The sequence below is a fragment of the Dipodascopsis tothii genome (genome assembly GCF_038497935.1).
Source record: "Dipodascopsis tothii strain CBS 759.85 unplaced genomic scaffold V1510scaffold_40, whole genome shotgun sequence".
NCBI classification, from domain to species: domain Eukaryota; kingdom Fungi; phylum Ascomycota; class Lipomycetes; order Lipomycetales; family Lipomycetaceae; genus Neoaidaea; species Neoaidaea tothii.
This window is the reverse complement of record NW_027118024.1, coordinates 37,341-59,309: the sequence shown is the minus strand read 5'-3', so window position 1 is coordinate 59,309 and position 21,969 is coordinate 37,341. Positions and strand designations below refer to the sequence as shown.

The 21,969-nt window shown below is 67.8% G+C and overlaps 9 protein-coding genes and 1 non-coding gene across 10 annotated transcripts; 6 read left to right on the top strand and 4 right to left on the bottom strand.

Annotated features, from left to right (window-relative positions):
• Positions 1 to 48: 48 nt before the first annotated feature.
• V1510DRAFT_t250 lies at positions 49 to 136 on the bottom strand. Its single transcript has one exon. It is a non-coding gene; the product is annotated as a tRNA-Pro (tRNA).
• A 917-nt stretch (positions 137 to 1,053) lies between these two features.
• On the top strand, positions 1,054 to 2,785 carry V1510DRAFT_370076 (uncharacterized protein; the record flags this gene model as incomplete). The annotated part of the gene is made up of 4 exons (XM_066931421.1): positions 1,054 to 1,120; positions 1,531 to 1,581; positions 1,623 to 1,709; positions 1,755 to 2,785. The coding sequence occupies 4 exons, from the start codon at positions 1,054 to 1,056 to the stop codon at positions 2,783 to 2,785; spliced, it is 1,236 nt and encodes a 411-aa protein (XP_066786856.1).
• A 2,019-nt stretch (positions 2,786 to 4,804) lies between these two features.
• Positions 4,805 to 5,261, top strand: V1510DRAFT_404976 (profilin; the record flags this gene model as incomplete). The annotated part of the gene is made up of 3 exons (XM_066932297.1): positions 4,805 to 4,817; positions 4,861 to 5,093; positions 5,127 to 5,261. The coding sequence occupies 3 exons, from the start codon at positions 4,805 to 4,807 to the stop codon at positions 5,259 to 5,261; spliced, it is 381 nt and encodes a 126-aa protein (XP_066786855.1).
• Positions 5,262 to 5,612: 351 nt separating this feature from the next.
• On the bottom strand, positions 5,613 to 6,844 carry V1510DRAFT_432055 (Got1/Sft2-like family-domain-containing protein). Its single transcript, XM_066935465.1, has 6 exons — positions 6,451 to 6,844; positions 6,380 to 6,406; positions 6,198 to 6,262; positions 5,987 to 6,165; positions 5,873 to 5,954; positions 5,613 to 5,840 (listed from the first exon to the last, which is right to left on the bottom strand). The coding sequence occupies exons 1-6, from the start codon at positions 6,470 to 6,472 to the stop codon at positions 5,799 to 5,801; spliced, it is 417 nt and encodes a 138-aa protein (XP_066786854.1). The 5' UTR covers positions 6,473 to 6,844; the 3' UTR covers positions 5,613 to 5,798.
• Positions 6,845 to 7,234: 390 nt separating this feature from the next.
• V1510DRAFT_422891 (SGNH hydrolase-type esterase domain-containing protein) lies at positions 7,235 to 8,196 on the bottom strand. The gene is made up of 3 exons (XM_066934867.1): positions 8,082 to 8,196; positions 7,922 to 8,046; positions 7,235 to 7,891 (listed from the first exon to the last, which is right to left on the bottom strand). Exons 1-3 carry the CDS (start codon positions 8,188 to 8,190, stop codon positions 7,358 to 7,360), a joined length of 768 nt encoding a protein of 255 aa, XP_066786853.1. The 5' UTR covers positions 8,191 to 8,196; the 3' UTR covers positions 7,235 to 7,357.
• Positions 8,197 to 8,308: 112 nt separating this feature from the next.
• Positions 8,309 to 9,515, top strand: V1510DRAFT_422885 (Nse1 non-SMC component of SMC5-6 complex-domain-containing protein). Its single transcript, XM_066934864.1, has 3 exons — positions 8,309 to 8,891; positions 8,923 to 9,388; positions 9,484 to 9,515. The coding sequence occupies exons 1-2, from the start codon at positions 8,317 to 8,319 to the stop codon at positions 9,230 to 9,232; spliced, it is 885 nt and encodes a 294-aa protein (XP_066786852.1). The 5' UTR covers positions 8,309 to 8,316; the 3' UTR covers positions 9,233 to 9,388; positions 9,484 to 9,515.
• On the bottom strand, positions 9,516 to 11,194 carry V1510DRAFT_422887 (uncharacterized protein). The gene has a single exon (XM_066934866.1). The coding sequence runs from the start codon at positions 11,076 to 11,078 to the stop codon at positions 9,678 to 9,680; it is 1,401 nt and encodes a 466-aa protein (XP_066786851.1). The 5' UTR covers positions 11,079 to 11,194; the 3' UTR covers positions 9,516 to 9,677.
• Positions 11,195 to 11,465: 271 nt separating this feature from the next.
• On the top strand, positions 11,466 to 12,841 carry V1510DRAFT_422886 (Bystin-domain-containing protein). Its single transcript, XM_066934865.1, has one exon. It carries the CDS (start codon positions 11,488 to 11,490, stop codon positions 12,808 to 12,810), a length of 1,323 nt encoding a protein of 440 aa, XP_066786850.1. The 5' UTR covers positions 11,466 to 11,487; the 3' UTR covers positions 12,811 to 12,841.
• Positions 12,842 to 14,673: 1,832 nt separating this feature from the next.
• V1510DRAFT_432050 (HSF-type DNA-binding-domain-containing protein) lies at positions 14,674 to 17,729 on the top strand. The gene is made up of 5 exons (XM_066935464.1): positions 14,674 to 15,359; positions 15,391 to 15,489; positions 15,521 to 15,588; positions 15,620 to 16,144; positions 16,176 to 17,729. The coding sequence occupies exons 1-5, from the start codon at positions 15,007 to 15,009 to the stop codon at positions 17,423 to 17,425; spliced, it is 2,295 nt and encodes a 764-aa protein (XP_066786849.1). The 5' UTR covers positions 14,674 to 15,006; the 3' UTR covers positions 17,426 to 17,729.
• A 2,579-nt stretch (positions 17,730 to 20,308) lies between these two features.
• V1510DRAFT_422878 (ATP-grasp domain-containing protein) lies at positions 20,309 to 21,676 on the top strand. Its single transcript, XM_066934863.1, has one exon. The coding sequence runs from the start codon at positions 20,413 to 20,415 to the stop codon at positions 21,520 to 21,522; it is 1,110 nt and encodes a 369-aa protein (XP_066786848.1). The 5' UTR covers positions 20,309 to 20,412; the 3' UTR covers positions 21,523 to 21,676.
• Positions 21,677 to 21,969: the final 293 nt, after the last annotated feature.

Genomic DNA, 21,969 nt, shown 5'->3' with positions numbered 1-21,969 from the left:
ATGGAGTCGCGCGACAACCAGCAGCAAAAAGGAGCAGCAGCAAAAAATGGGCTCAACCGGGAATTGAACCCGGGACCTCTCGCAATCGACTCAGAGTAAACCCTAAGCGAGAATTATACCACTAAACCATCGAGCCGCCGTTAGAAATCTAAAAAATCAATGCGGTTATGTGACATCACCGCTAGCCTCAGCGTCGTTTGCGCACAGCGCGGCCGCAGAAGGCCGCCGCGGGTACGCAGGCGCTGCCGGTAGCCGCAGATCACGTGAACGCTATTGACGGCCGCGGAGCTAGCGTGTGTCATGCATAGACTAGAAGCGCACAGAGGTACGGTCCCGGAGCTAGCACTGGACGCGTGATTGGCCGGGCGCGTCCATCTGTGCATGGCATGCACTCGCATGGCACGTAGGGCCTAAGCAGACAAACAGGCTACATCTAGCGACAGACGACAAGCAGGGTAAGGCGCGCTAGGAAACGCGGTTTCACAGACCGGCCGACTCCTATCCAGGGCTATATAATTTGCCGTGGGATTGTCTTCCCCTCAGCTTTCAGCGTTCCGTGCTTTATCCTGTCAGAACAAGACTCCAATTGGTAAGTAACGACAACCCGATCGAAGAGGTGGCGGCGGCTCGGAGCGGCGGCAGGAGCGCGGGCGGTGTTCGCTGCGCGCCGCACCGCTGGTTGCAGCGCGACCAGCGCGGCGGCGCGCGGAGGCCGCAACAGCGGCGCAGCCCAGGACACGCCGCCGATAGGCTGCGGGCGTGGCGGGCTACGTGGCAGCCGCAGCGTGGCAGCTGCGCGGCTGGGCCCTGCGGCGGCCCGTCGCACCGGTAGAGATAGACCCGGGTTGCGCCGCACGACGTGCGGCTGTGCCCGAGTGCCCGCGTTGGTACCCGCGTTGGTACCCGCGTTGGTACCCGTGGTGGGTCCCGCAAGGACCTGCGCGTGACGTACATGCGCGTTGGTGCCGCCTGCGCCACAGCGCGTCCTGCCCCTCTGCCAGCGCATGCCGCCACCGGCCGGCCCGGCTTCCGGACGGAGCTGACCGCCAGAATATGTCCTACTACGACTCCGCTACGTGGCAGCCCAATTACCAGGGGCCGTGGGATGCCCGCGGATCAGGTAAGTCGATGGTACCCGTGCGCGGTGCCTGTACCCGCGCCGAGTGAAGTTTTTCTTTAGAGTTCTGCATTGTGGCCAAAGAGTCACCCGGCTGTGTTGTGGCCAAGTCATGTGAGCGTACTCACCCACCTCTCCTGGGCTGGCTTTTTCTGTTGGCGGTTGCCTAATTTTTTTTTTCCATTTTTTCCCTGAACCCAAACGCATATAATCGAACGCACGACTGCAAGACTCTAGTCTCGCATCCGTCCCTCTTTTCTTTTCTCGTTCGACTGTCCGGTGACTCCGACAGCCTATTAGCCAGGAGCAGGTCGCCGCACTCTGCTCATTTTTTTTTCTCGGTTGCGTGGTCTCGGCAGCCGTACACTTTGCAGACTCACTTTCGCAAACAGGTTCTGACATGTTGGCTACAGTTCCTATCCTGCCCGTCGATGAGTCGGGGGCATTTGGTTCCCAATTAGAAGGTATGTCTCCTACGTTCGGCGGCCGTGCTGACCCCGCCCAGAAGTCGACCGTGCGTTAGACAATCTGATTAAGAGCGGCAAGTTCTTCCCGTCCCGCCGCGATGGGGCAGTGCCGCTTCTCAACCCCAGTAAGTTCCGCGCGGGCAACGGGGGGCTGCCGCTGACGGGCCCAGAAGCCGTTCACCACCCGTCACCGCCCCTGGACCCGCGCGCCATGCAGCAACTTCCGGGTCGGCCGTACGGAGGTCTGCCGACGCCCGAGAACGACATCATGCGCAGCCAGTCGTCGATGGGGCTCAACAGCTTTTACCAGCCCCAGCGTTTCCAGCAGCCCGCGCAGTCGCGCTCGACCGAGCCGGACCAGATTTTGCAGATGAAGCGCCGACTGGCGGCGCAGCGCGAGCGCGAGCTGCGCAACTTCCACCAGGAGCAGCAGTTCAACCGGGCCATTTCGCCGGACTCGGCGCGCAAGCTGTTTCCCCAGGGCGTGCCGGCGGGCTTCTTCGCGGACATGCCTCAAGGCCTGACCAAGGAGCAGCGCGACTCGGGTGTCACCAGCCCTAGTGCGCTCTCGGACGAGGACCGCCGCGAGTTCATGGCGCGCCAGCATCGCACCATGTACAGCTCGTTCAGCGGCAATGAGCCGCTGATGAACCTTTCGGCGGAGGAGCAGAACGCGCTGCGGTCGTCGGGCCCGACGCCGAGCGCCTTCTCGGACCACCGCGGTTCGTCACCGCGTCTAGCGTTTGACCCGTTCCAGCAGGCCCAGCAGGGCTCGAAGCACAGCGCCGCTCCAGGCGGTCACGGTTCTCAGGGCCAGGCCAAGAACGGCCTGCCCCAGGGACCGAAGCAGGCGCCGGTCCAGCTCACTTCGGGCGGCTCGGCGTCGACGCAGTCGGCGCAGACGTCGGGCTCGGCGTCGCCGATCGGTCGGCCGCGCTCGAGCTCAAACGGCACGTCGTCGCCGCTCTCGCGTTCGGCCAACTTCAGTCTGTTTGACACGAACACCACGCAGCAGTCGAGCACCTCGGGCTCGTCCCCCGAGCACTCACCGCCGCGCATCTCGCTCATCCGTGCCAACACGACGTCGGCCGTGGCGCCCATCGGCACACGTCCGATGGGCTTTGGCTCGGGTGCCGTCGGCGGCCGCTCGATGACGTCCGTCATCGGCTCACCGTTCAGCTTCGGCACCGAGATTGCGTGAGTGTCAACCGACGGCCATCAATTCAGAAGACGGAACTGGATAATCAAGACGCAAAAGTTTACGACAGGCGCGGCCGGGGCTGGACCCTGCCCCGGCCCACCCGCTCGTTCTTGTTTTCGGTTTTTCTCGCGAATTTTTTGAGATGTTATGGATCTTACGGAAGTTTGGGGCGTTTTTTTTTTGCAGGTCGGCCAGGCCATCTCGGCCGGCCTGTCCCGCGGTTTTCCGCTTGGTCTCGGGCTTCATGAATCATGAGTTATAGATGATCTCGCGTTTTGGGTACAAAAAATATGGCTGCATCTGTTTAGGGTTTTTTAAAAAAAAAATGTTTGAGGATCGTGGTCTGGTCGTGCGGGTTTTGGCTATTGTTTGTCGCGTACGTGGGTTTTGACGTTAATTGGGCTTTTAATCCTTTTTGGTAGTTTCCTTGCTGTTCTGTCTCGTGCGCGCTCTGTATATATACTGTTTTACTAAGTTGTGCTTTAATCTGTATATCCTGTGTTTGGGTGCAGTGTACCAACATGCGTTGTGCGGCTGCACGCGTGGTTGCGTTCGACTGGTCTGCCGAAGGCTGCCGGTGGCGCGCGGCCGACGATGGACGCTGCCTGTTTATACTACTAAAACCTATCTGTTTACTGTCCCGCGAATAATCTCTTAATTGTCTGGTTTGCTGTACTGCGCGCCGGCTGGCGTGCTCATTTACTTGAAGAACAATTGCCGCTTGCGACCTGGCGTTTTCGTTGCACTCGATATGTATGGCGTTTGATGTTTGGTGTTCGTGCGCCGCGTGTTTTAGTTAATAGCAATCATTCGGAAACCCGAGGACGACGTAGGGCGTGCGCCGCACGAGCCGCACGAGCCGCACGAGCCGCACGACCGGCAGAGCCGCACGTCAGCCGAGCCACTGCGCCGCCACATGCAGTCGCCACGTAAGCCGCATGCACCGAGCTGCGCCCGCCGCCGAGTCACCTCGCGGTTGCCCGCTCGCCTGCATTCTGCTACGTGGCTTGTGTCCCGGCGGACACGGCCGCGGCGACCGAGTCTTGCCCGGCGCGGCTTGGCCAGATTAAGTCTGGCCTCTGGCAGCCCACGCCTGCGCCGGCGCGGACCCAGCCGAACGGCCGCCGTCCAGGGGCAGAGCCACGCGCCACCGCGTCCTCCGGGTAACAGCGTCCCCTCAGTCCCTCGGCAGGGTAAGGGCCGCCAGACCCGAGACCGATGACATAACAAGTTACTCAAGTTCTGTTTTCCCACTAACCTCATTCTTATCTGCAAGACGTTCTGTGTTTTGCTTGCTCAGAATACCCGAGAACCAGCAAAGGCAGTGCCAACCTTTCTTTTAGGTAGCACGCCGACCAAGTAATTTAACCCTTTCTAAGGTACCTTGACAAACATCTCTGTCAAGCACGACCGGCTCTAATTGTCATACAAGGACAGGTAGGCTCTGGCGCACTACGTGGCTGTGTGACCGGTGACGGCCGGACCTGCCCGCGCGACGGCTGAGTGGATCTTGCGCGGGCGCGCGGATGCGCGCGGATGTGCGCGGCCGGCGTGGCCTGACTGGGCTCGGCCGTCTGCGCTCGGCCGCACGCGTCCGCCGGTCCCCGTGATGGCTGGCGACGGGCGTGGGCGTGGTCGTGATCGCGCGGATGCGATCGCCGTCGTACGTCGGCTGGATTCATGTTCTGCCGTGTTCCACGACGGCTGATTCGCGGCCGCAACCGGGCGCACGGCCTGCGGCTGACGATGGGTGCGGGCGCAGACGTGGCTGTGTTGCGCGGGCGCGTGCCGCCCACTGCGCGGGTCGGGGCGGCCCGCCGGCGGAGCCATAGGCCTGGAACCGCGGGCCTGGGCCGCCGGCGGTCTGGTCGCCCGCGGGTCGCGCGGACCGCGCGGACTCCCCCTGGGTCGATGGCACCCGTCGCCTGCCGGCCGATTAGCCGGCCACGGTCGCCACGGCGAGCCTTGCTAACAAGCAGTTTCTCTCCGAACAATTGCACACCTCAGCACCCCCCAGTCATGTCTTGGCAAGGTACGATCGGCGGTGCCGTCGCCGCAGCTGTGCTGACGTCTAGCCTACATCGACAACCTGACCGCGTCCGGCAAGATCGACCGGGCCGCGATCTACTCGCGTGCCGGTGACAGCGCGTGGGCTGTCTCGCCCGGCTTCACGCTGTCGGCCAGCGAGCTCAGCGAGATCGCGCGCGGCTTCGACACGCCGTCCGGCCTGCAGGCCAAGGGCCTGCTCGCGCAGGGCGTCAAGTACTTCCTGCTGCGTGCGGACGAGCGCAGCATCTACGGCAAGAAGGTGAGTCTTTTTTCCGCCAGCGCTAACCGCCAGGGCGCCGAGGGCCTGGTACTGGTCCGGACTACTCAGGCCATCCTGATCACGCACTACCCGGATGGTGTCCAGGCGGGCGAGGCCACCAAGATTGTCGAGCAGCTGGCCGACTACCTGATCAGTGTTGGATACTAGAGAATGACGACATCATGTGGGTCGTCGGTCTGATCGTGGAACGACGCAGGCCGGCGGCTGAATTTTCGTGCTTATTCGAGCGTGCTCGCGTGCCGGCCGGTGCCGGTTGCGTGGCTGTAGTGGGTCCGTCAAGGCCGTGGAGCAGTTTGGCGTTCGTGGAGACAGCTGTTGGCGACGGCCGGTTGCCGGATAGGGCGTAGTGTGGGCATCGCAGGCATCGCGGCGCGGTGGACATCGCAAAGCGAGCAGCGGCCACGACGACCGGCCACGACGGCCGGTGGCCGCGCGGCCGGTAGCCGGCCGGCAGCTAGGCTGTGATGGCCTCTGCCCGGTGATCGCTCGGCCAGGGTCTGGAAGAGACGGTCATTAAACTATAGACGTAGACAGATACACTAGTAACACAGGTCCGGCCGGGGCCGAGAGAAATCAGACGGTTCGTAGGCAGTCGTGACGCGGCGAAGAGCAAAACACAATCTATACGGGCGGCCGCGGCGAGCGCGGCCCGGCACGCGGCCTGTCAAAAAAGAGTCCGGGCATTTAGACGGGCAGCACGCGGATGCCGGCCAAACGGTCGATGGTCTGAGGTCAGCACGCGCCGCGCAGTCACTTACCGGGGCCACAAACGGCGACGACAGCACGGGACCGATGAGGGGCAGCGAGCGCAGGAACGCGACGATGACCGAAAAGAAGTCACTGGCGTTAGAGCGGCCGCGTCGTATACGTACCCAAACAGGCCGAGGATGCCGAAGAACTCAATCGTGAAGCCCACAAAGGACCGGCGCATGAGGATGAGCAGGATACCGAGACCGAAGCACAGCGTGCCGCGGATCTTTTGGCGGCGCGAGAAAAAGTAGACCGTCTTACGGGCGCCGATGATCAGCGTCAGACCGGCGACAAACAGAATCTGGGCGTCAGCGAGCCCATACGGCGACTTACGTTGCCAAATGCCAGGAGCGAGGCGTCGAAGAAGGTGAGCACGCCGAGAGCGAGGAAAAAACAGCCTGGAGGTCAGCACCCACGCGTCGGTGCGCGGCGTCGCGCGGCACCGCGGTCGCGGGCCGTTCCGGACGGCCCAGCGGCTGCGTCCGCCGGCTGCGCACACGTCCTACATCACCTACCAGCCGCGGTCAGGCCTACGCCGGCCTCTGCTCACGTTAGCACATTGCGCCCAGCCCCCTGTGGCACGTACTCTGGACATCCGACAACCACATGCTTGCTGTGTTCGGTCGCTGGCGCTTGGTCGATCCGAGCTGGAAGGGCTCGTGCTGTCTGGGCCGAGTCGTGTGCGTGCAGGTCGGAGTCGTCGAGCTGCTGACGTGGTTCGCTTTTTTTTTGGTGTTATGTATCAGGTCTCAATTAGTGGCCCATACTTTTGTTGATGTGATGCGCGGCAGGGACCGTTTGCATGTACGCGCAAGTGGCCGCACAGGCAGGCGATTGCTACGAGGCTGCGGCGCTGCACGAGCGCGACGAAGGGCGGCGGCGACGGCGGCCGGCGCACCGTACGTTCGCGCGGCCGACACTGCGGCACGGCTGAGGGCCAGGTCGGCGGGTCGCGCGGCGGTCGCACGGCGGGGCCGGCGGGTCGGGTTGGCAGCGCTAAGGTGGCGGGTCGGGTTGGTTGCGCTACGGTGGCCGGACGCCACAGCTCCTGCAGCACATAGCCGTAGGGCCACCGGAAGTAGCCGCGGTGGCATGCGACCCGTGGCGTGCGCGGGTCGGGGCAAGCGGCTGAACGGGCCGCACGACGCCACACACCGCCACAGGCTGCACAGCGCGCCGCGCGCACGGCCACATGCCGCGTCACTGGTGCGACTCGGCGTGTCGGAGCTGCTGCCGCCGGCGCCCGCGGCAGGACCCCGCGGCTGGCGGCAGCCCCAACGAGCGTACGTGAAGTGGGCACTGGTACTGGTCGTGTACCGGCTACGTACTGGCCAGTCCTTGCGGACCCGGTCCGGACACACGGACCGGCATTGGTGTTTGGTAGAGTCAATTGGTCAACGGCAGAGCCTCGGCTAATCGACGCGCCTCAATTGCGCCCGGAGCGGCTGCGGCAGAGGCGCGCCTCGCCGCGCCATAGCCGGCGTCACGGCCGTCTACAACGCCTGCTTCAGCACATCAATCGTCGTCAACTGGTCAAAGTGCGGCAGGTGGGTCTCCAGGTTGTCGTAGTGCAGCTCCGGGTACGACTCCTTGATGGTAGCCAGCACGGCGTCGTAAAAGACCTTGTAGGCGGCGCCGTTGTAGTGGAGGCCGTCGGTGAGCACCGCCGCAAGCGGGGCGTCTTCAGCCACGGCGATGTCGCCCATGATGGGCTCGCCCTCGCGCCAGCCCACGGACGCCATGAGCAGATCCCACAGGCCGATGAAGGGCACGCTGAGCTCGGCGGCCACGTCGCGGGCCGCATAGCTGTACTCGCGCGCCAGCGCCTGCGTGCGCTGCTCGACCGCCCACGGCCGGCCGACCTTCCACTGGTGGATGTTGAACGCACCCGGGCCGACGATGATGGGCTTGATGTCGGCGGCACGGATTGCCGCCACGATCTTGCGCAGATTGGCCTGGTACCGCTCCTTGGGGACGTGCTGCGGGCTCGGCAGGGCAGACGCATCGTTCGAGCCAAAGAAGACGTACTGGGGTCAGCTCGCCCGGACGGCACGCACCATCAGCTTGACCTTGCCCGCGCCGGCGTTCTCGTTGGCGATAATGTCGCCGACCATCTCGACAGCGTGGTCCGAGTTGTAGCCGCGGAAGCCGCGCTGGACAATGTCCAGCTTGCGGGCGTAGACTGCGGTCAGCGACGGACGACGGACGCACACGTACCGCTCTGGAGCGCCGGGCCGAGCGCAAAGCCATTGGACTGGTCGTAGGCGTACTCGGTGATCGAGTCGCCAAAGAGCACGAATTTGTCAAACTTGAGTCCGGTCTTCATGGTGGGGTGCCGAGTGGGCTGCGGCGGCGGGCGCGATGACGCCGTTGGAGCCGCACACCGTGCGGCGTCATTACCCGGCTATCGCGGACGCGTCTTGCCGCCGGCGCCGCCACGGGCTGCAGCAAGATGCCGGACCTGACCGACAGCCACCGGGCGTTTATCCAGGGCTTTATCACGTACCGGGACTTTGACGCGGAGCAATTGCGGGCGCTGGTCGCCAGCACGATTGTGCCCGCGACAAGCCCGGCGCCGGCCGAGGGCGAGGACGAGACCGCGCCCGAGACCGCGCCCGAGACTGCACCCGAGTCCGCGCCCGCCACGCCCGCGGTCGCGCCCGAGAACATCACCCAGGACGTGATCGACCAGTACGTTCTGATCGCCAACTCGGCGCTGCACGAGTTCGACCTCGAGATCCGGTCGGCCAAGAGCCAGATCGACGGCACGCTCATCTGGGCGCTGGTCAACATGCGCTCAGACGAGTTCATGTCGCTGGCCACGACGTACGCGCCCGAGCAAATCGACCTGTTCAAGCTCGTGCTCGACGAGATCTTTGTCGAGCAGAACGACGCCAGCACGAACGAGGTGCTCGCCGTCAAGAGCATGGTCATCCTAAACAAGTCGGCCAACGTCAAGATGACCAAGGCCGCCACGCAAAAGTGTCTGGACGCGTTCGTTGCCGACGGGTGGCTGTTCCGGTCCAAGTAAGAGCGCGCGCGGCGCGGCTGACCCCAGGACCGGCTACTACACGCTCACGCAGCGGGCGCTGCTCGAGCTCGGCACGTACCTCGTCAACACGTACAACCACCGGGACGACGAAGACGAGGCTCCCCGCGTCAAGCGGTGCACGGCCTGCCAGGACATCGTGCTCATGGGCCAGCGCTGCCGCACCAAGACCTGCCTGACGCGGTTTCACGACTTTTGCTCGGCCACGTACTTTCGCGCCAAGCGGTCTACCAAGTGTCCGCTGTGCCAGGCCGACTGGGAAGAGGGCCACGACGCTGTGGGCGAGCGCGCGGGCGTCGTGCAGCTCGCACCGCGGTAGTGAGGTGTGCGGCTATATGCGGCTATATGGCGAGCTTCAGGCGGCGAATATGCCGGACTGGCCGCACTGCGGACGGGCGGTGGCCCTTTGGGCAAGCACGCGGCTGTCCGTAAGACAGCTCGCGCGGCTATGCGCCACAGCGGCTATATGCCGTTGGCGAGCCTCCGGCGGCGACTCCGTCGAGGGTAGTTGCCCTTCGGGCAAGCAGCGGCCGCCCGCAGGGCGCACCCTCGACGGAGTCGCCGCCGGAGGCTCGTGCGGCTATGCGCCACAGCGGCTATATGCAACAGCGGCTATATGTGCTCGCATGTCAGCTCTCCCCAGCGAAACAATCTCATCGGCTCGCTAGGCGCGCAAGAGCGCATGCGGCCGTCCAGCACATAGTCGCGGTGGTGCCTGGCCGCCGGATTGTTTGTACAAGTAATATAGTACATTAACATATACACTAGACCTCGGGCGGCGGTGGCGCCGGTGCGGCGTCGGCCAAGCCCTCGAGCTTGACCAGCGCCTGCGCGGCCGCGCGCTCCTCGGCCTTGACCTGCTTTTTGAGCCGGCGCTGCTCGGCCTTCTCGGCCGCACGCTCGGCCTTTTCGGCTAGGCGCGAGGCCACCCGCTCGGCCTTTTTCTGTTCGCGCTCTTCGACGCGTTTCTGCTGGGCCTCAGACTTCTTGCGGGCCTTTTCGTCCGAGGCACGGCGCTCGCGGTCGAGCTCGGCGTCGACTTCTTCGAACTCGACCTCGTCCACAATGTCCCAGACAATGTCCTCGGCGATCTGCTCGTCGAAGCGGTCGCACATCGGCCGGGCGTCCGGCGCGAGGTCGGCGGGAGTGTGGTCGAACTGCGGGCCAAAGTTGAACTGGGCCACGCCGCCCTTGTAGACGCTGATGGACGGAAAGTAGCCGAGCATGCCGTCGTCGGTCACGCGGCCGCCCAGCGACTGCAGCGGCTCCGAGTGCGGCGGCAGGAACGGCAGGAGCGCCTCGAAGGCGGTGCCGACGAGCGCGCCGTTGCGGAACACGCGGATGGACGAGCCCGGCAGGCCGAGCTCGGCCGTCACGGCCGCGATCTTTTGCGTGTCCGCTGCGGTCGACGCGTCCGGGTTGAGCAGGTCGTAGAGCGCCTTGGCGGGCATGCTCTCGAACTGCTCGAAGTAGAGCTGGTCCTTGTAGCGCACGGGAATGCGGTCGCGGACGACGTTGGAGATGGCCGGGGCCGGCCCGGGGTCACCGGCGTGCGTGCGTGCGCGCGCCAGCTGGTCTGCCAGCGACGGCAGCCTGATCTCGAGCCCGAGCACGTCGCCGGTGTGCAGCGGGCCGTCGAGCAGGTCTTCGCCGCGGGAAATGTGCATCTTTTGGCCGGTCGTGTCGCGCACGCCGTAGCCGTAGGCGTCGAAGCCGACGGGCGTCTCCAGCGACGCCTCGCGCCGCGTCCAGCCGGGCCGCACGTTGCCGGCGCCGGCCGGGCTGGTGTGCAGGATCCGGCACTCCCAGAACCAGGTGCCCTCGCGGACGCCGACGTTGGCGCGCACCATGCGGAAGCCCTTGTCGGTGGACACGACCGTGGCGGTCGCGCGGTCGACCAGGATCTGCGTGCTCATGTCCTCGAAGGACGCGCGCGCGCCGTACGGCGGCACGTCCACCTGCCGGTACATGAGCGCGGGCAGGTCGGGCGTGACCTCGCACGGAATGTAGCGGAATCCGCGCCGGTTGAACGGGTGGTCGTCCGTCTGGTACAGCCGCAGGGCGCGGCCGTCGGCCGGGTCCGCCACGGCCGTGTACGGCGCCAGAAACGTCGGCAGCCGCGCGGTCGAGGACAGGTCTGCCGCCTTGTAGGGCGGGTACTTCATCCGCAGCGGCGACAGGTACGGCGGCTCGGCGCGCGCGCGCGGAGCCGTCTTGGCCGGCCGGCCCACCTTCTTCTTCGGCTTGTCCTTGCCGTCGCCGCGGGCGTCGGGTTTGCCGTCGGGCCGGTCGCGCCGCTTGGTAGGTGCCGGCCGCTTTTTCTTGGCGTCGCGGGCCTTCTTGCGCGCGCCGTCGTCCGCATCGTGGCCGGCCGTGCTCGACACGCGCTTGAGGGATGCGCCGGCGTCGTCGCCCGCCGCGGCCGGGACGCCTGGGGTGGAGCTCATGGCGTGCGGACGCGGAGGCGGACGGGCGCGGTTGGGTTTCGTGATAGCCGGGTAACGCCAAAAATTTTCAAACTCCCAGCGAAAAATCTTCGCCGGCCAGCTCTCCAGACAGACACAGATCGGCAAGATGCCCAAGGCGCCCAAGTCGCTCAAGAGCGCGAACAAGGCCGGGCCGGGCCCGGCCCGGCACGAGCCGCTGGCCAAAGACTACGAGACCGCGGCGCTCGGCGACGGGCGGCTGCGGGTGACCAACAAGCCCAAGCGCGCCGAGCGCACGGAGCAGGACGAGACGTTTGTGGACGCGGCCACGTCGCGCAAGATCCTGCAGATGGCCAAGGAGCAGCAGGCCGAGATCGAGCGCGACGAGCGGCCGCGCGGGTTCGCCGGGCGCGACGAGTACGACGAGGAGGAGGTCGTCGGCGAGCTCGACGACGACGAGGACTACGAGGACTACGACTCGGCGCGGTTCTCGGGCGACGAGGACGAGCTCGAGATCGACGCCGACGACGCCGCGCTGTTCGAGCGGTTCCTGCCGGGCGGCGCCGGGCGGCCGATGACGCTGGCCGACAAGATCGCCGAGAAGCTGCGCGAGGCCGAGGCCGGCGAGGCCCGCACGGCCGCGCCGGCCGAGCGCGAGGCCGCGTTCCCGCCCAAGGTCGTCGAGGTCTACTCCAAGGTCGGCCTGCTGCTGTCGCGGTACCGGTCCGGCAAGCTGCCCAAGGCGTTCAAGATCATCCCGTCGCTGCGCAACTGGGAGGACGTCGTGGACCTGACGCAGCCGGAGCAGTGGTCGCCGAACGCCTGCTTCGAGGCCACGAAGCTCTTTGTGAGTTCGCTCAAGGCCAAGCAGTCCCAGCGGTTCCTGTCGAACGTCATCCTCGACCGGTTCCGCGACGACATCGCCGAGAACAAGACGCTCAACTACCACCTCTACCGGTCGCTCAAGAAGTCGCTCTACAAGCCGGCCGCGTTCTTCAAGGGCTTCCTGTTCCCGCTGTGCGAGTCGGGCACCTGCACGCTGCGCGAGGCCGTCATCGTTGGCTCCGTCATGGCCAAGGTCTCGATCCCGTCGCTGCACTCGTCCGCGGCCCTGCTGCGCCTGGCCGACATGGAGTACTCGGGCACGAACTCGCTCTTCATCCGCGTGCTGCTCGACAAGAAGTACGCGCTGCCGTACAAGGTCATTGACGGCGTGGTCTTCCACTTTCTGCGCTTCCGCAACATGTCGCTTGGCGAGCGCGACCGCGCCACAGGCACCACGCGGCTGCCGGTTCTGTGGCACCAGGCGCTGCTGACCTTTGCCCAGCGCTACAAGAACGACATCACCGAGGACCAGCGCGACGCGCTGCTGCAGATCGTCAAGCTGCGCCACCACCCCAAGATCTCGGTGGAGATCCGCCGGGAGCTGGCCCAGGGTGTCACCCGCGACTCGATGGTCATGGAGGAGTAGGGTAGCAATAAAAGTTTGGATTTGCACGCGTGGCGCAGCCGCTGCGGCGCATAGCCGCACGAGCCTCCGGCGGCGACTCCGTCGAGGGTGGGCCCTGCGGGCGGCCGTGGGCTTGCCCGAAGGGCAACGAGCGTCGACGGAGTCGCCGCCGGAGGCTCGTGGACAGCAGACGGCCGCTGTGGCGTCGCCGTAACTTGCCCGAAGGGCAACCACCTCGACGGAGTGGCCGCCGGAGGCTCGGCGACAGCATATAGCCGCTGTGGCGCATAGCCGCACGAGCCGGCGGCGCCCCCGGAGTGCCTGCAGGCGGCCGGGGCTTGTCTGGCCAGCAGCCACCTTCGGCGTAGTCGCCGCCGGAGGCTCGCAGCCCTGCGTGGCGCGCACGAGCCTCCGGCGGCGACGCCGCTGGGCCAGATGCCGGCAAGCCGCAGCCGCTTGCAGGGTCTGCCCCGCCGGAGTCGTCGCCGGAGGCTTGTCGCGCTGGCGCTACAGCGGGGTGGTGGATCTGCGACGCAAGGACTCGGAACCGGCGGCGCGGGCAGCTCGTATCCGGTACGAGCACATTCCGCCCCGGCGGGACGCGGCTGAGCCGGGGTCACGCGGGCGGCCCCTAGACAGCGCAGACCAGGCGCGTCGACGCGCGCTGCCACGTGATGGCGCGTGCGGGGTGGGCGGATACGTGCACGGTGGCAGCGCGCGCCCCTGCAGCGCTAGCGCGCCTATTCGTAGCGAGCGTTGGGGCGGCGCATCCCGGCTGGCGCGGTGCGGTCGGCGCAGCCGACACCTAGTGCCAGCCCGCGCCAAGCCGGCGCCCCAGCAGCCGCCTGCGGGGCGGCTGTTATCGCGGCGCGGCGAGGCGGTCGCGGGCGCGCGCCGCGCGGCCGCGGCGCCGGCGAACGCGAGTCGCGTCCGACGGCGCGCTAGCCGCAAGCAGCACAGCGTATGCGCTAGGAGAAAAGGAGGCGCGGCCGCGCAGCGTGCGCCGCGCTTGCCGGACTGGGCGCCAGCGGCGCCAGCGTGCGTCGCGCGAGGCTGCGCACGGGGGCGGCGGCTGTCGGACGCACGGTGGTCATGCGCGACAGCCGCGCACTAGCCGCGCAGCTGCACCCCTAACACCTCGATCGGGCCGGCTAGGCGGCGATCGCCAGTGGCGGCCGCAGATCGCTACGAACAGCCTGTGCCGGTGGACGCGCTGCGGCGGTGGGCCCGGCCGGGCCGTGCGCCTTGCGACACCGGCCGCTAGCGGCCGGCCAGCGCCCGCCAGCGGCCTGCCAGCGCGCAAGCGAATGGCCGTTTGGCGGTGGGTTCGCCGCGGCCGCGTTCGCCGCCACACGCACGGCGCAAGAGGGCCTGCAGGCGCCGCCGCCGTGCGGCGCCGCAGCCACGCCGCTGGGACTGGGCGGCTCTGGGCGAGCCGGCACCATGGCCGCGGGCCGCGCCGCAAGCGGCTGCAGAGCCCGACACCGCCGCGGACCGCAGCCCGCCCGGCTGGCCGCGGGCCCCGCCGCAAGCCCTAGCTCGCGCGCCGGCCGGTACCCTAGCCGCTACGCCGGTCTGCGCCGGTGCCCGCCAGCCCGCCAGCCCGCCAGCCCGCCGCCGAGCCGGCACCGGCGATCGGCCACTAGTCGTAGCCTTGGCCTGCGGCCAAGCCGCGTGCGCGCCCGGCGCTGGCCGCGTGCGGCCGCGGGCAGCGTGGCCGCGGGCGGCGATGGGCATCGCTGCGCGTCGGCCAGGGCGCCCGCGCGGACGGCTGCGGCCCCCGCCAGCGCCCGCCAGCGCCCGCCAACGCCCGCCAGCGCCGCCGCCGGCCCGCGGTGCGTGCGCGCGGCCTCTGGCCGGCCCCGGGCGTGGCTCGCGCGGCCGCGGGCGTCCATCGGATGGTGTCTGCTAGCTTCGTTTGGCGACATTTTCGGTTGTAGGACTGCTCCGCCAGGGCGTGGTGGTTGACTTTGGGCTCCTTTACGCTCACCGCCTCTCTCTCCACCGCACCTCGCCGTCCCCAGGTCCATCGCCATCGCCCGAATCCGCGGCACCGCACCGCGCAGCAGCCCGCCAGGTCGTCTCCCAGCCCGCCGGCGCCCGTCTGCACCCGTTTTTCCGCCGGCCCCGGCCGCCGTTCGCGTCGTCTCGCCCTAGCCGTCGTCGCCGCCGCCGCTGCAGGCGTCCCCCAGGCCCGCGCCCGCGCCCGTCCGCCCGATGTCAGTCGCCAACGGAGGCGTGGTGCCCGTCTCGGCCGCCGTCTCGGCCGCCGGGCCCGCCCTGGACCGGTTCGCGCCGTCGTCGCCGGCGTCGCCCGCGGGCGGCGCAATTGCCGCGGCGCCGCCCGGCCGCACGCCGCCGTCCGCGCGCGCGTCGCCGGCCGCCGAGACGGCGCCGCCGGGCACTGCCGCCGCCGGGCCCGCCGGCGCCGCAAGCCCCGCGGGATCGGCGCCGCCGGCGCCCGCGCCGGCGGCGCTGCCGCCGTCGCAGCCGCCGCCGGACGCGCCCGCGCCGACGCCGGTGCCCGCGCCCAAAGTCAACCAGACGGCGTTCGTCCAGAAGCTGTACAAGTACGTGGCCGCCGGGACGCACTGACGGCAGCATGCTCGAGGACGCGGCCATCCAGCACCTCATCTCGTGGACGCCGTCGAACGACTCGTTCGTGGTCTCGCCCGGCGAGGAGTTCTCCAAGGTGCTCAGGTACGTGGCGCCGCGGGCGCGCTGACGGCAGCCAATACTTCAAGCACACGAACGTGTCGTCGTTTGTGCGGCAATTGAACATGTACGGGTTCCACAAAGGTACGTGCGGCGCCGGGCGCGCTGACGGCAGTCAACGACGTCTTCCACGCCGGCGGCTCGGCCGAGTCGGGCCAGTGGGAGTTCAAGCACGGCGACGGCTCGTTCAAGCGCGGCGACGTCGAGGCCCTGCGCGGCATCAAGCGCCGGGCCTCGCGCCAGTCGATCGTCCACCGCGACTCGATCTCGGGCAAGGCCGGCACGCTGTCGATGCCGGTCACGCCGCTGAGCGAGAACGGCCACCAGCTGATGGCGGGCCTGGCCCCGATGGGCACGCCGGGCATGCTGCCCGACGGGATGCCGCTGGGCATCGGCATTCCGATGCCGATGGCCGGCCACGCGATCGGGCCGCCGTCGGCGGTGGCCGACCCGGACGCCGTGCGCGTCGCCAGCCTGGAGCACACGGTCTACCAGCTCGAGCAGTCGCACATGCGGCTGCTGGCCCGGACCGAGTACGTGGCCGACCACCTGCGCGACTGCCAGGACGCCATCCAGGACCTCGTGGCCCTCGTCGCCAAGGCCCAGTTCCCCGGCGACCGCGCGCCGATCGACGCCCAGCGTAAGTGCCCGCGCGCCGCCGCTGACCGCAGTCCGCAAGCTCACCGCGCTGGCCTACCGCGGCCGCCGCGACGACCACGCGGTCGACCCGCGCGACCACATCGACCCCGGCGGGCTCTCGCCGCAGCAGCGCTACGACCACCCGGCCTACAAGCCCGCGTACATGGGCCCCGGCGGCCCCGGCGGCCCCGGCCCCGCGCCGGCCGCCATGGCCAACGGCGCGCCGTACGCGCCCGCCGCCGGCCCGCTCAACCCCACGTTCCTGCGCACCCGCCAGGGCTCGTACCCGAACATCCACTCGCCGACCAACCCGCAGAAGCTGCGCCGGAACACGCTGGACATGCGCCAGCACAGCTGGAGCGGGTCGTCGACCACGTCGTGCTCGACGGCCTCGCCGGTCGACGCCACGGCCGGCCCGGACGGGCCCGGCCCCAGCCACCCCGGCGACCGGCGGTACTCGGCGTACGCCCAGCACGCGTACGGCCGGCGCATGAGCACGGGCGGGTCCCTGGCGCCGCCGCCGCCGCCGCCGGCGCAGCACCACGGCCAGCACGCGGCGCACCTGGCGCACCACGCGCCCGCGCACGCGCACGCGCCCTACGCGCCGCCCTACGCCGGCCCACCGGCGCCGCTCGAGTACGCGCACGGCCACCACGCGCCAGCGCCGCCCGCGCAGCCCCTGGCCGGCCAGGGCGCGCACGAGCCGCACTACCAGGACCCGCACTACTACGCCATGCGCCGGGACAGCGCGACCAGCATCAAGGCGCAGTCGCCCGGCCCCGCGCCGCCGGGCGCGCTCTCCCGGCGGCCGTCGCTGCAGCACGCGTCCGCGCTCGGCGGCCCGCCCGCCGCGGCCGACTACGGCGCGGTCAACCCCGGCTTCCGCATCCGCACGCTCTCGCCCTCGCAGGCCAGCCACAAGGCCGCGCTCGACGCCGGCCCGCCCCCGGCGGCCTCGTCGCTGCCGCCCTCGCACCCGTCCTCGGCCGGGCCCGCGTCCGCGGCCTCGTCCGGCCACTCGTCGCCCGCGTCGTTCGGCGTGCGCTTCCGCAGCGCCACCGCCGGCGGCGCGCCCTCGCCGGTGCCCGCCCCCGCGCCCGCCGCCGGCCCCGCCGGCGCCGGCAGCGTCGGCCTGCACTCGCTCCTCAACCCCATGGACAATGCGGCCGCGGCCGAGCGCAGCTGGAGCCCGTCCCTCGGCCCGTCCGGCCGCGCCCGCGCCTACGTCGAGAGCCCGCCGCTGAGCCCGCTGTCCGAGTCGCGCAAGCGCCGCAAGGAATGAGCCCATGAACTCCGGGCCGGCGGGCCCGCCGGCCCATTTTGACGAACACTCTCCCGACGCACGGCCGCTGCGAGCCCGTGCCACAATCTACGTTATTGTCTTATGCAGCTTCTTTTGGCGTTCACAGGGTATAAAAGCACGGTTTTGTTGACAGGCACCGATCACCGTCCGCAGGTTCCGGGCCGCTCGACGCTGTGCAGCATGCTACCGGCCCAGCGGGCACGGGTGCGTTTGTTTTCCACTAATCTGTCTTTTACGTGTCTATATCTTAGCGGCCGTGCGGACGGCTGTGGCGGTGCGGGCGGCAGCCGCGCGCAGGCTGCGGGCGAGCTTCGGCCTGGCCCTTGGCCGGCGCGCCCCTGCCCGCCTGTGGCCACCGATCCGGCCGTCCGGCCGCCTCACTTGCGATTTCTGTCGGGGCTTATATATTATTGTACTGTGTTCCTGTTGTGTACGTGTTGTACGTAGAGACTGTCTTGTAGAATCTTGTATTATTCCGGTCAATTGAATAATAGTAATATTACATATGTACATTGTCCTGCTAGCGCTTGGTCTTCTTCTTCTTCTTGCTGCGCCGCTCGATCATGGCGTCGAGCACCGACCCGGGCCGTGCCCGCGGCTCGTCCTCGGCCTTGGTCTTGGCCAGCTTCTTGCGGTACGTCAGCACCGAGCTGGTCCGGCTCTCGTCGTCGTCGTCGTCGCTGCCGGCGGCCTCGGCGGCCGGCCGCGGCTTGGGCTCCTCCAGCCGGCGCTTCTTCTGCAGCTGGTTCTGCAGTTTGCGAACCGAAGCGTGCTGCGTCGATCCGGCCTTGGCCTGCGCCGCCGCCGGCTTTTCCAGGAGCTTGTCGGCCCCGAGCCCGTGCCTGGCGTCAGTCCCGTCGGCGCGCCCACCTACCGGCCCGAAACGACGCCGTAGCGCTTGTAAAAGTCCTTCTCGGCGTCCTCGCCGGCGTCCTCGACCGAGAACCCGAGCTCCGACACCGCGGCCGCGGCAGCCTCGGGCGTGCTGATCTCGTCGTCGTCTGAGTCGCCCAGCCACGACGCCACCAGCGACCGCGACTGGCTGACGGACTGCGCGAACTGCGCTGCCAGCAGCACAGTTTCGTTGGCCATGGCTGCGTGATTGCGGTTGGGTCTGGGTGGAAAGGGCGATGCAATATTTTTTCGGTGCGGCTCAGGTTCAGGTTCTGCGTGGACGCACGGCCACTACGCCGGCTGCTAGCGGCCGGCCGCCTGGCAGCTGTGCGCCCAGCGCCGGCAGCGCGGCCGGGCCGTAGCCAACGACACGGCCGGGCGGCTCGCGCGGCCGCCGCGGCGTGCGGCTCGTGTGGGATGTGGATCGGTCTGTGCGTGGTGGCTGACCGCGGATGCCTGTTCAGACGGATGCCGCCAGGCGGATGCCTGCGCAGCTAGGGTGCTCCATGGCGGGCCGGCGCGGCCCGGCTGTGCGGCGGCGGCACGGGTCAGGCCACAGCCGGCCAGACAGGTCGGCATGCCGGGTCGAGCGCTGACGGGTCAGTCATGCTGCGACCCGCTGCGGCTACCCGCACAGGCCTGCAGCGATCCGCTGGTACCCACCGGTGCCGTCTCAGGCAGCCGTGGGGGGCCTGTGCGGCTGGGCTATGCGGCGTTGCGGCGCCCGAGTCAGGGGCTCCCGGCCCAGCAGCCCATGCCCAACAAGCGCACGGGTCGGGGCGGCCCTGGCACGGCTGGCTGCTGCCGGCGGCAGTCGCCGGCCGCCGGCGGTCGGTGCCGGCCGCGAACGTGCTCGCCTGTGCGGCGCGGACCAGCCGCGGCCAGCCAGGCCGTGCTCAGCCCAGACCGCGGGCCTACGCCTACGCCACAGTGGTTGCTGTCCACTGATCCCGGCAGGCTGTCTAGCCGGCCCACACAGTCGGCTCGATAGCACCCGCCCCAGCACGACCCCAAAGGACGCGCTGTAATCCCACGCACGCCGTACCCACGACCCCGCTCGCGGCAACGCCCGCCGGCAGCGATCGGGCGCGCGCGGCCACGGCCGCCGCGGCGCCCGTGGCCGCCGGCGCACGCGCAGGTCCCTCGTCGGGCCCAGGCGCCAGAGCCAGGCCGCCAGAGCCAGGCCCGGCGCCCACCAGCGTCGGATCGCGGTCTGAGCCCTAACCCCAGACCGGCCACGGCGCTTCGTTTTGGGCGCCGCTAGCATGAATCCACATACGCCTATGCGCTGTCGTGCCCCCTCACCCCTTTTCTGGCGTCGGGCGCAATTTGGTTCCGGCGCCCAAATTATATGTCGCACACCAAAGCCCGCACCTTTTTTTTCACGCTACATCCACGGCAGTCCTCATTAGCCTAGGCAGACCCAACCGATCATATATATTTTTTGACCTTTTCACCTTTTCTTCCTTTCAATTTATAATTAATTTCGACAATTAATTATTTGTTATCGTCTCGCAAAATGCTCTTTAGAGGAACATCCAGACTTGCTCCGCGCATGTCTGCCGCCGTGAAGGTATGTGGAAGACGGGGGGGCGGCTAGGGTTGTGGCGCTGTGCGCACGGACGCGATCGTGCACGAGCGGACGGCGGCGGACCTGCCCAGGCAGGCCGCGGTCGGCCGCGCGTGTCGCACGGCCGGCGCCGGCGCCGGCGCCGATGCCAATTGACCGCCGGCCGCGTTTTTGTTGTGCGTGCGCCCTGACACGCTGCGTCGTACAGGCCACGCAAACTTTGTTGGGTCGAAAGTTTGTGGTGGCAGCGGCTGTCGGATGGCTGCATGCACACCAAAAAATAGCTCGCCGGCGGTAGTGGGCCTAGCAGCCGCGCCCTGTGCGGCGCGCCACGACAGCGCTGACAACACAGGCGGCCAGCCAGCAGAAGCGCGCGCTGTCGCTGCACGAGTTCCGCTCGGCTGCGCTGCTGAAGCAGTACGGCGTTCCCGTGCCGGCCGGCGACGTCGCCTTCACGGCCGACGAGGCCGAGGAGGTCGCCAAGAAGCTCGGCAAGGAGGACATGGTCATCAAGGCGCAGGTTTTAGCCGGTGGCCGTGGCAAGGGCACGTTCGACAACGGACTCAAGGGCGGCGTCAAGCTCATCTCGTCGCCGCTCGAGGCCAAGATCTATGCTGAGCAAATGATCGGCCACAAGCTCATCACCAAGCAGACTGGTGCTGCCGGCAAGCTGTGCACGGGTGTCCTCGTTGTCGAGCGCGAGTTCGTTCGCCGCGAGGCGTACCTGGCCATCCTCCTCGACAGAGCCACGCGCGGTCCGGTCATCGTCGCGTCTGCCCAGGGAGGCATGGACATCGAGGCCGTCGCGGCCGAGTCGCCCGACGCCATCTTCTCGACCCCGGTCGACATCCACAAGGGTGTCACGCCCGAGCTGGCTCGCCAGGTTGCTGGAAACCTCGGCTTCTCGGCGAGCGCCCTGGAGGAGGCCGCCGAGGTCGTCCAGAAGCTCTACAAGGTCTTCGTGGAGAAGGACTCGACCCAGGTCGAGATCAACCCCCTGTCCGAGACGGTCGACCACCGCGTGCTGGCCATGGACGCCAAGCTCGGCTTTGACGACAACGCGTCTTTCCGCCAGGAGGACGTCTGGTCGTGGCGCGACACCACCCAGGAGGACGGTGACGAGATCGAGGCCGCCAAGTACGGCCTCAACTTCATCAAGCTCGACGGCAACATTGGCTGTCTGGTCAACGGCGCCGGTCTTGCCATGGCCACGATGGACATCATCAAGCTCAACGGCGGCGAGCCCGCCAACTTCCTCGACTGCGGTGGCGGTGCCACCGCCGAGGCTATCCGCCAGGCCTTCGGCATCCTGCTCAAGGAGTCCAAGGTCACCGCCATCTTTGTCAACATCTTTGGCGGCATTGTCCGCTGCGACAACATCGCCAAGGGTCTGATCGCCACCGCCCAGGAGATGAACATCACCATCCCCATCGTTGCCCGTCTCCAGGGCACCAACGTTGAGGCTGCTCAGAAGCTCATCTCGGACTCGGGCATGAAGATCTTCTCCTTCACCGACCTGGACGAGGCTGCCCAGAAGGTCTGCCAGCTCTCCAAGGTGGTCACGCTGGCTCGTGAGATCGACGTCAACGTCACCTTTGAGCTGCCCTTGTAGATCTTGGGCCGCTCGGACAGCATTCCACTGTGTGAGATCTACGATGTTTGATTATAGAGTACTTTACGCAGGCTCGTGATTACTGATAATGGGTTCCCCCCAAATAAACCACAGATTTTGTGTTTGTCGCCGGCCATGAGGCCTGCGACTCTTATCTTGTTTGACGCACGCGCTGCTGCGCGCTGCTGCGCTGCGTGTGGCACCCTGACCCATGCCTGCGGTTGCCACCGCCGCCCGTACAGACCGGACAATCTTTCTCGATCTCTGGCCTTCTAGCGCCTCTGCACGAGTCTTGCGTCGCCTAGCGCCGATTTGTGCTAGTCGAGCCCCGCGCACCCGTTCGGGACGCGCTAGCGGACAATGCACGCTCAGTCGCCAGACTGTATCCCACGCCGGAAAAATATGTTCCGGCGCCGTTACCCTGCCCCATCGCAAGTAGCCGGCTTC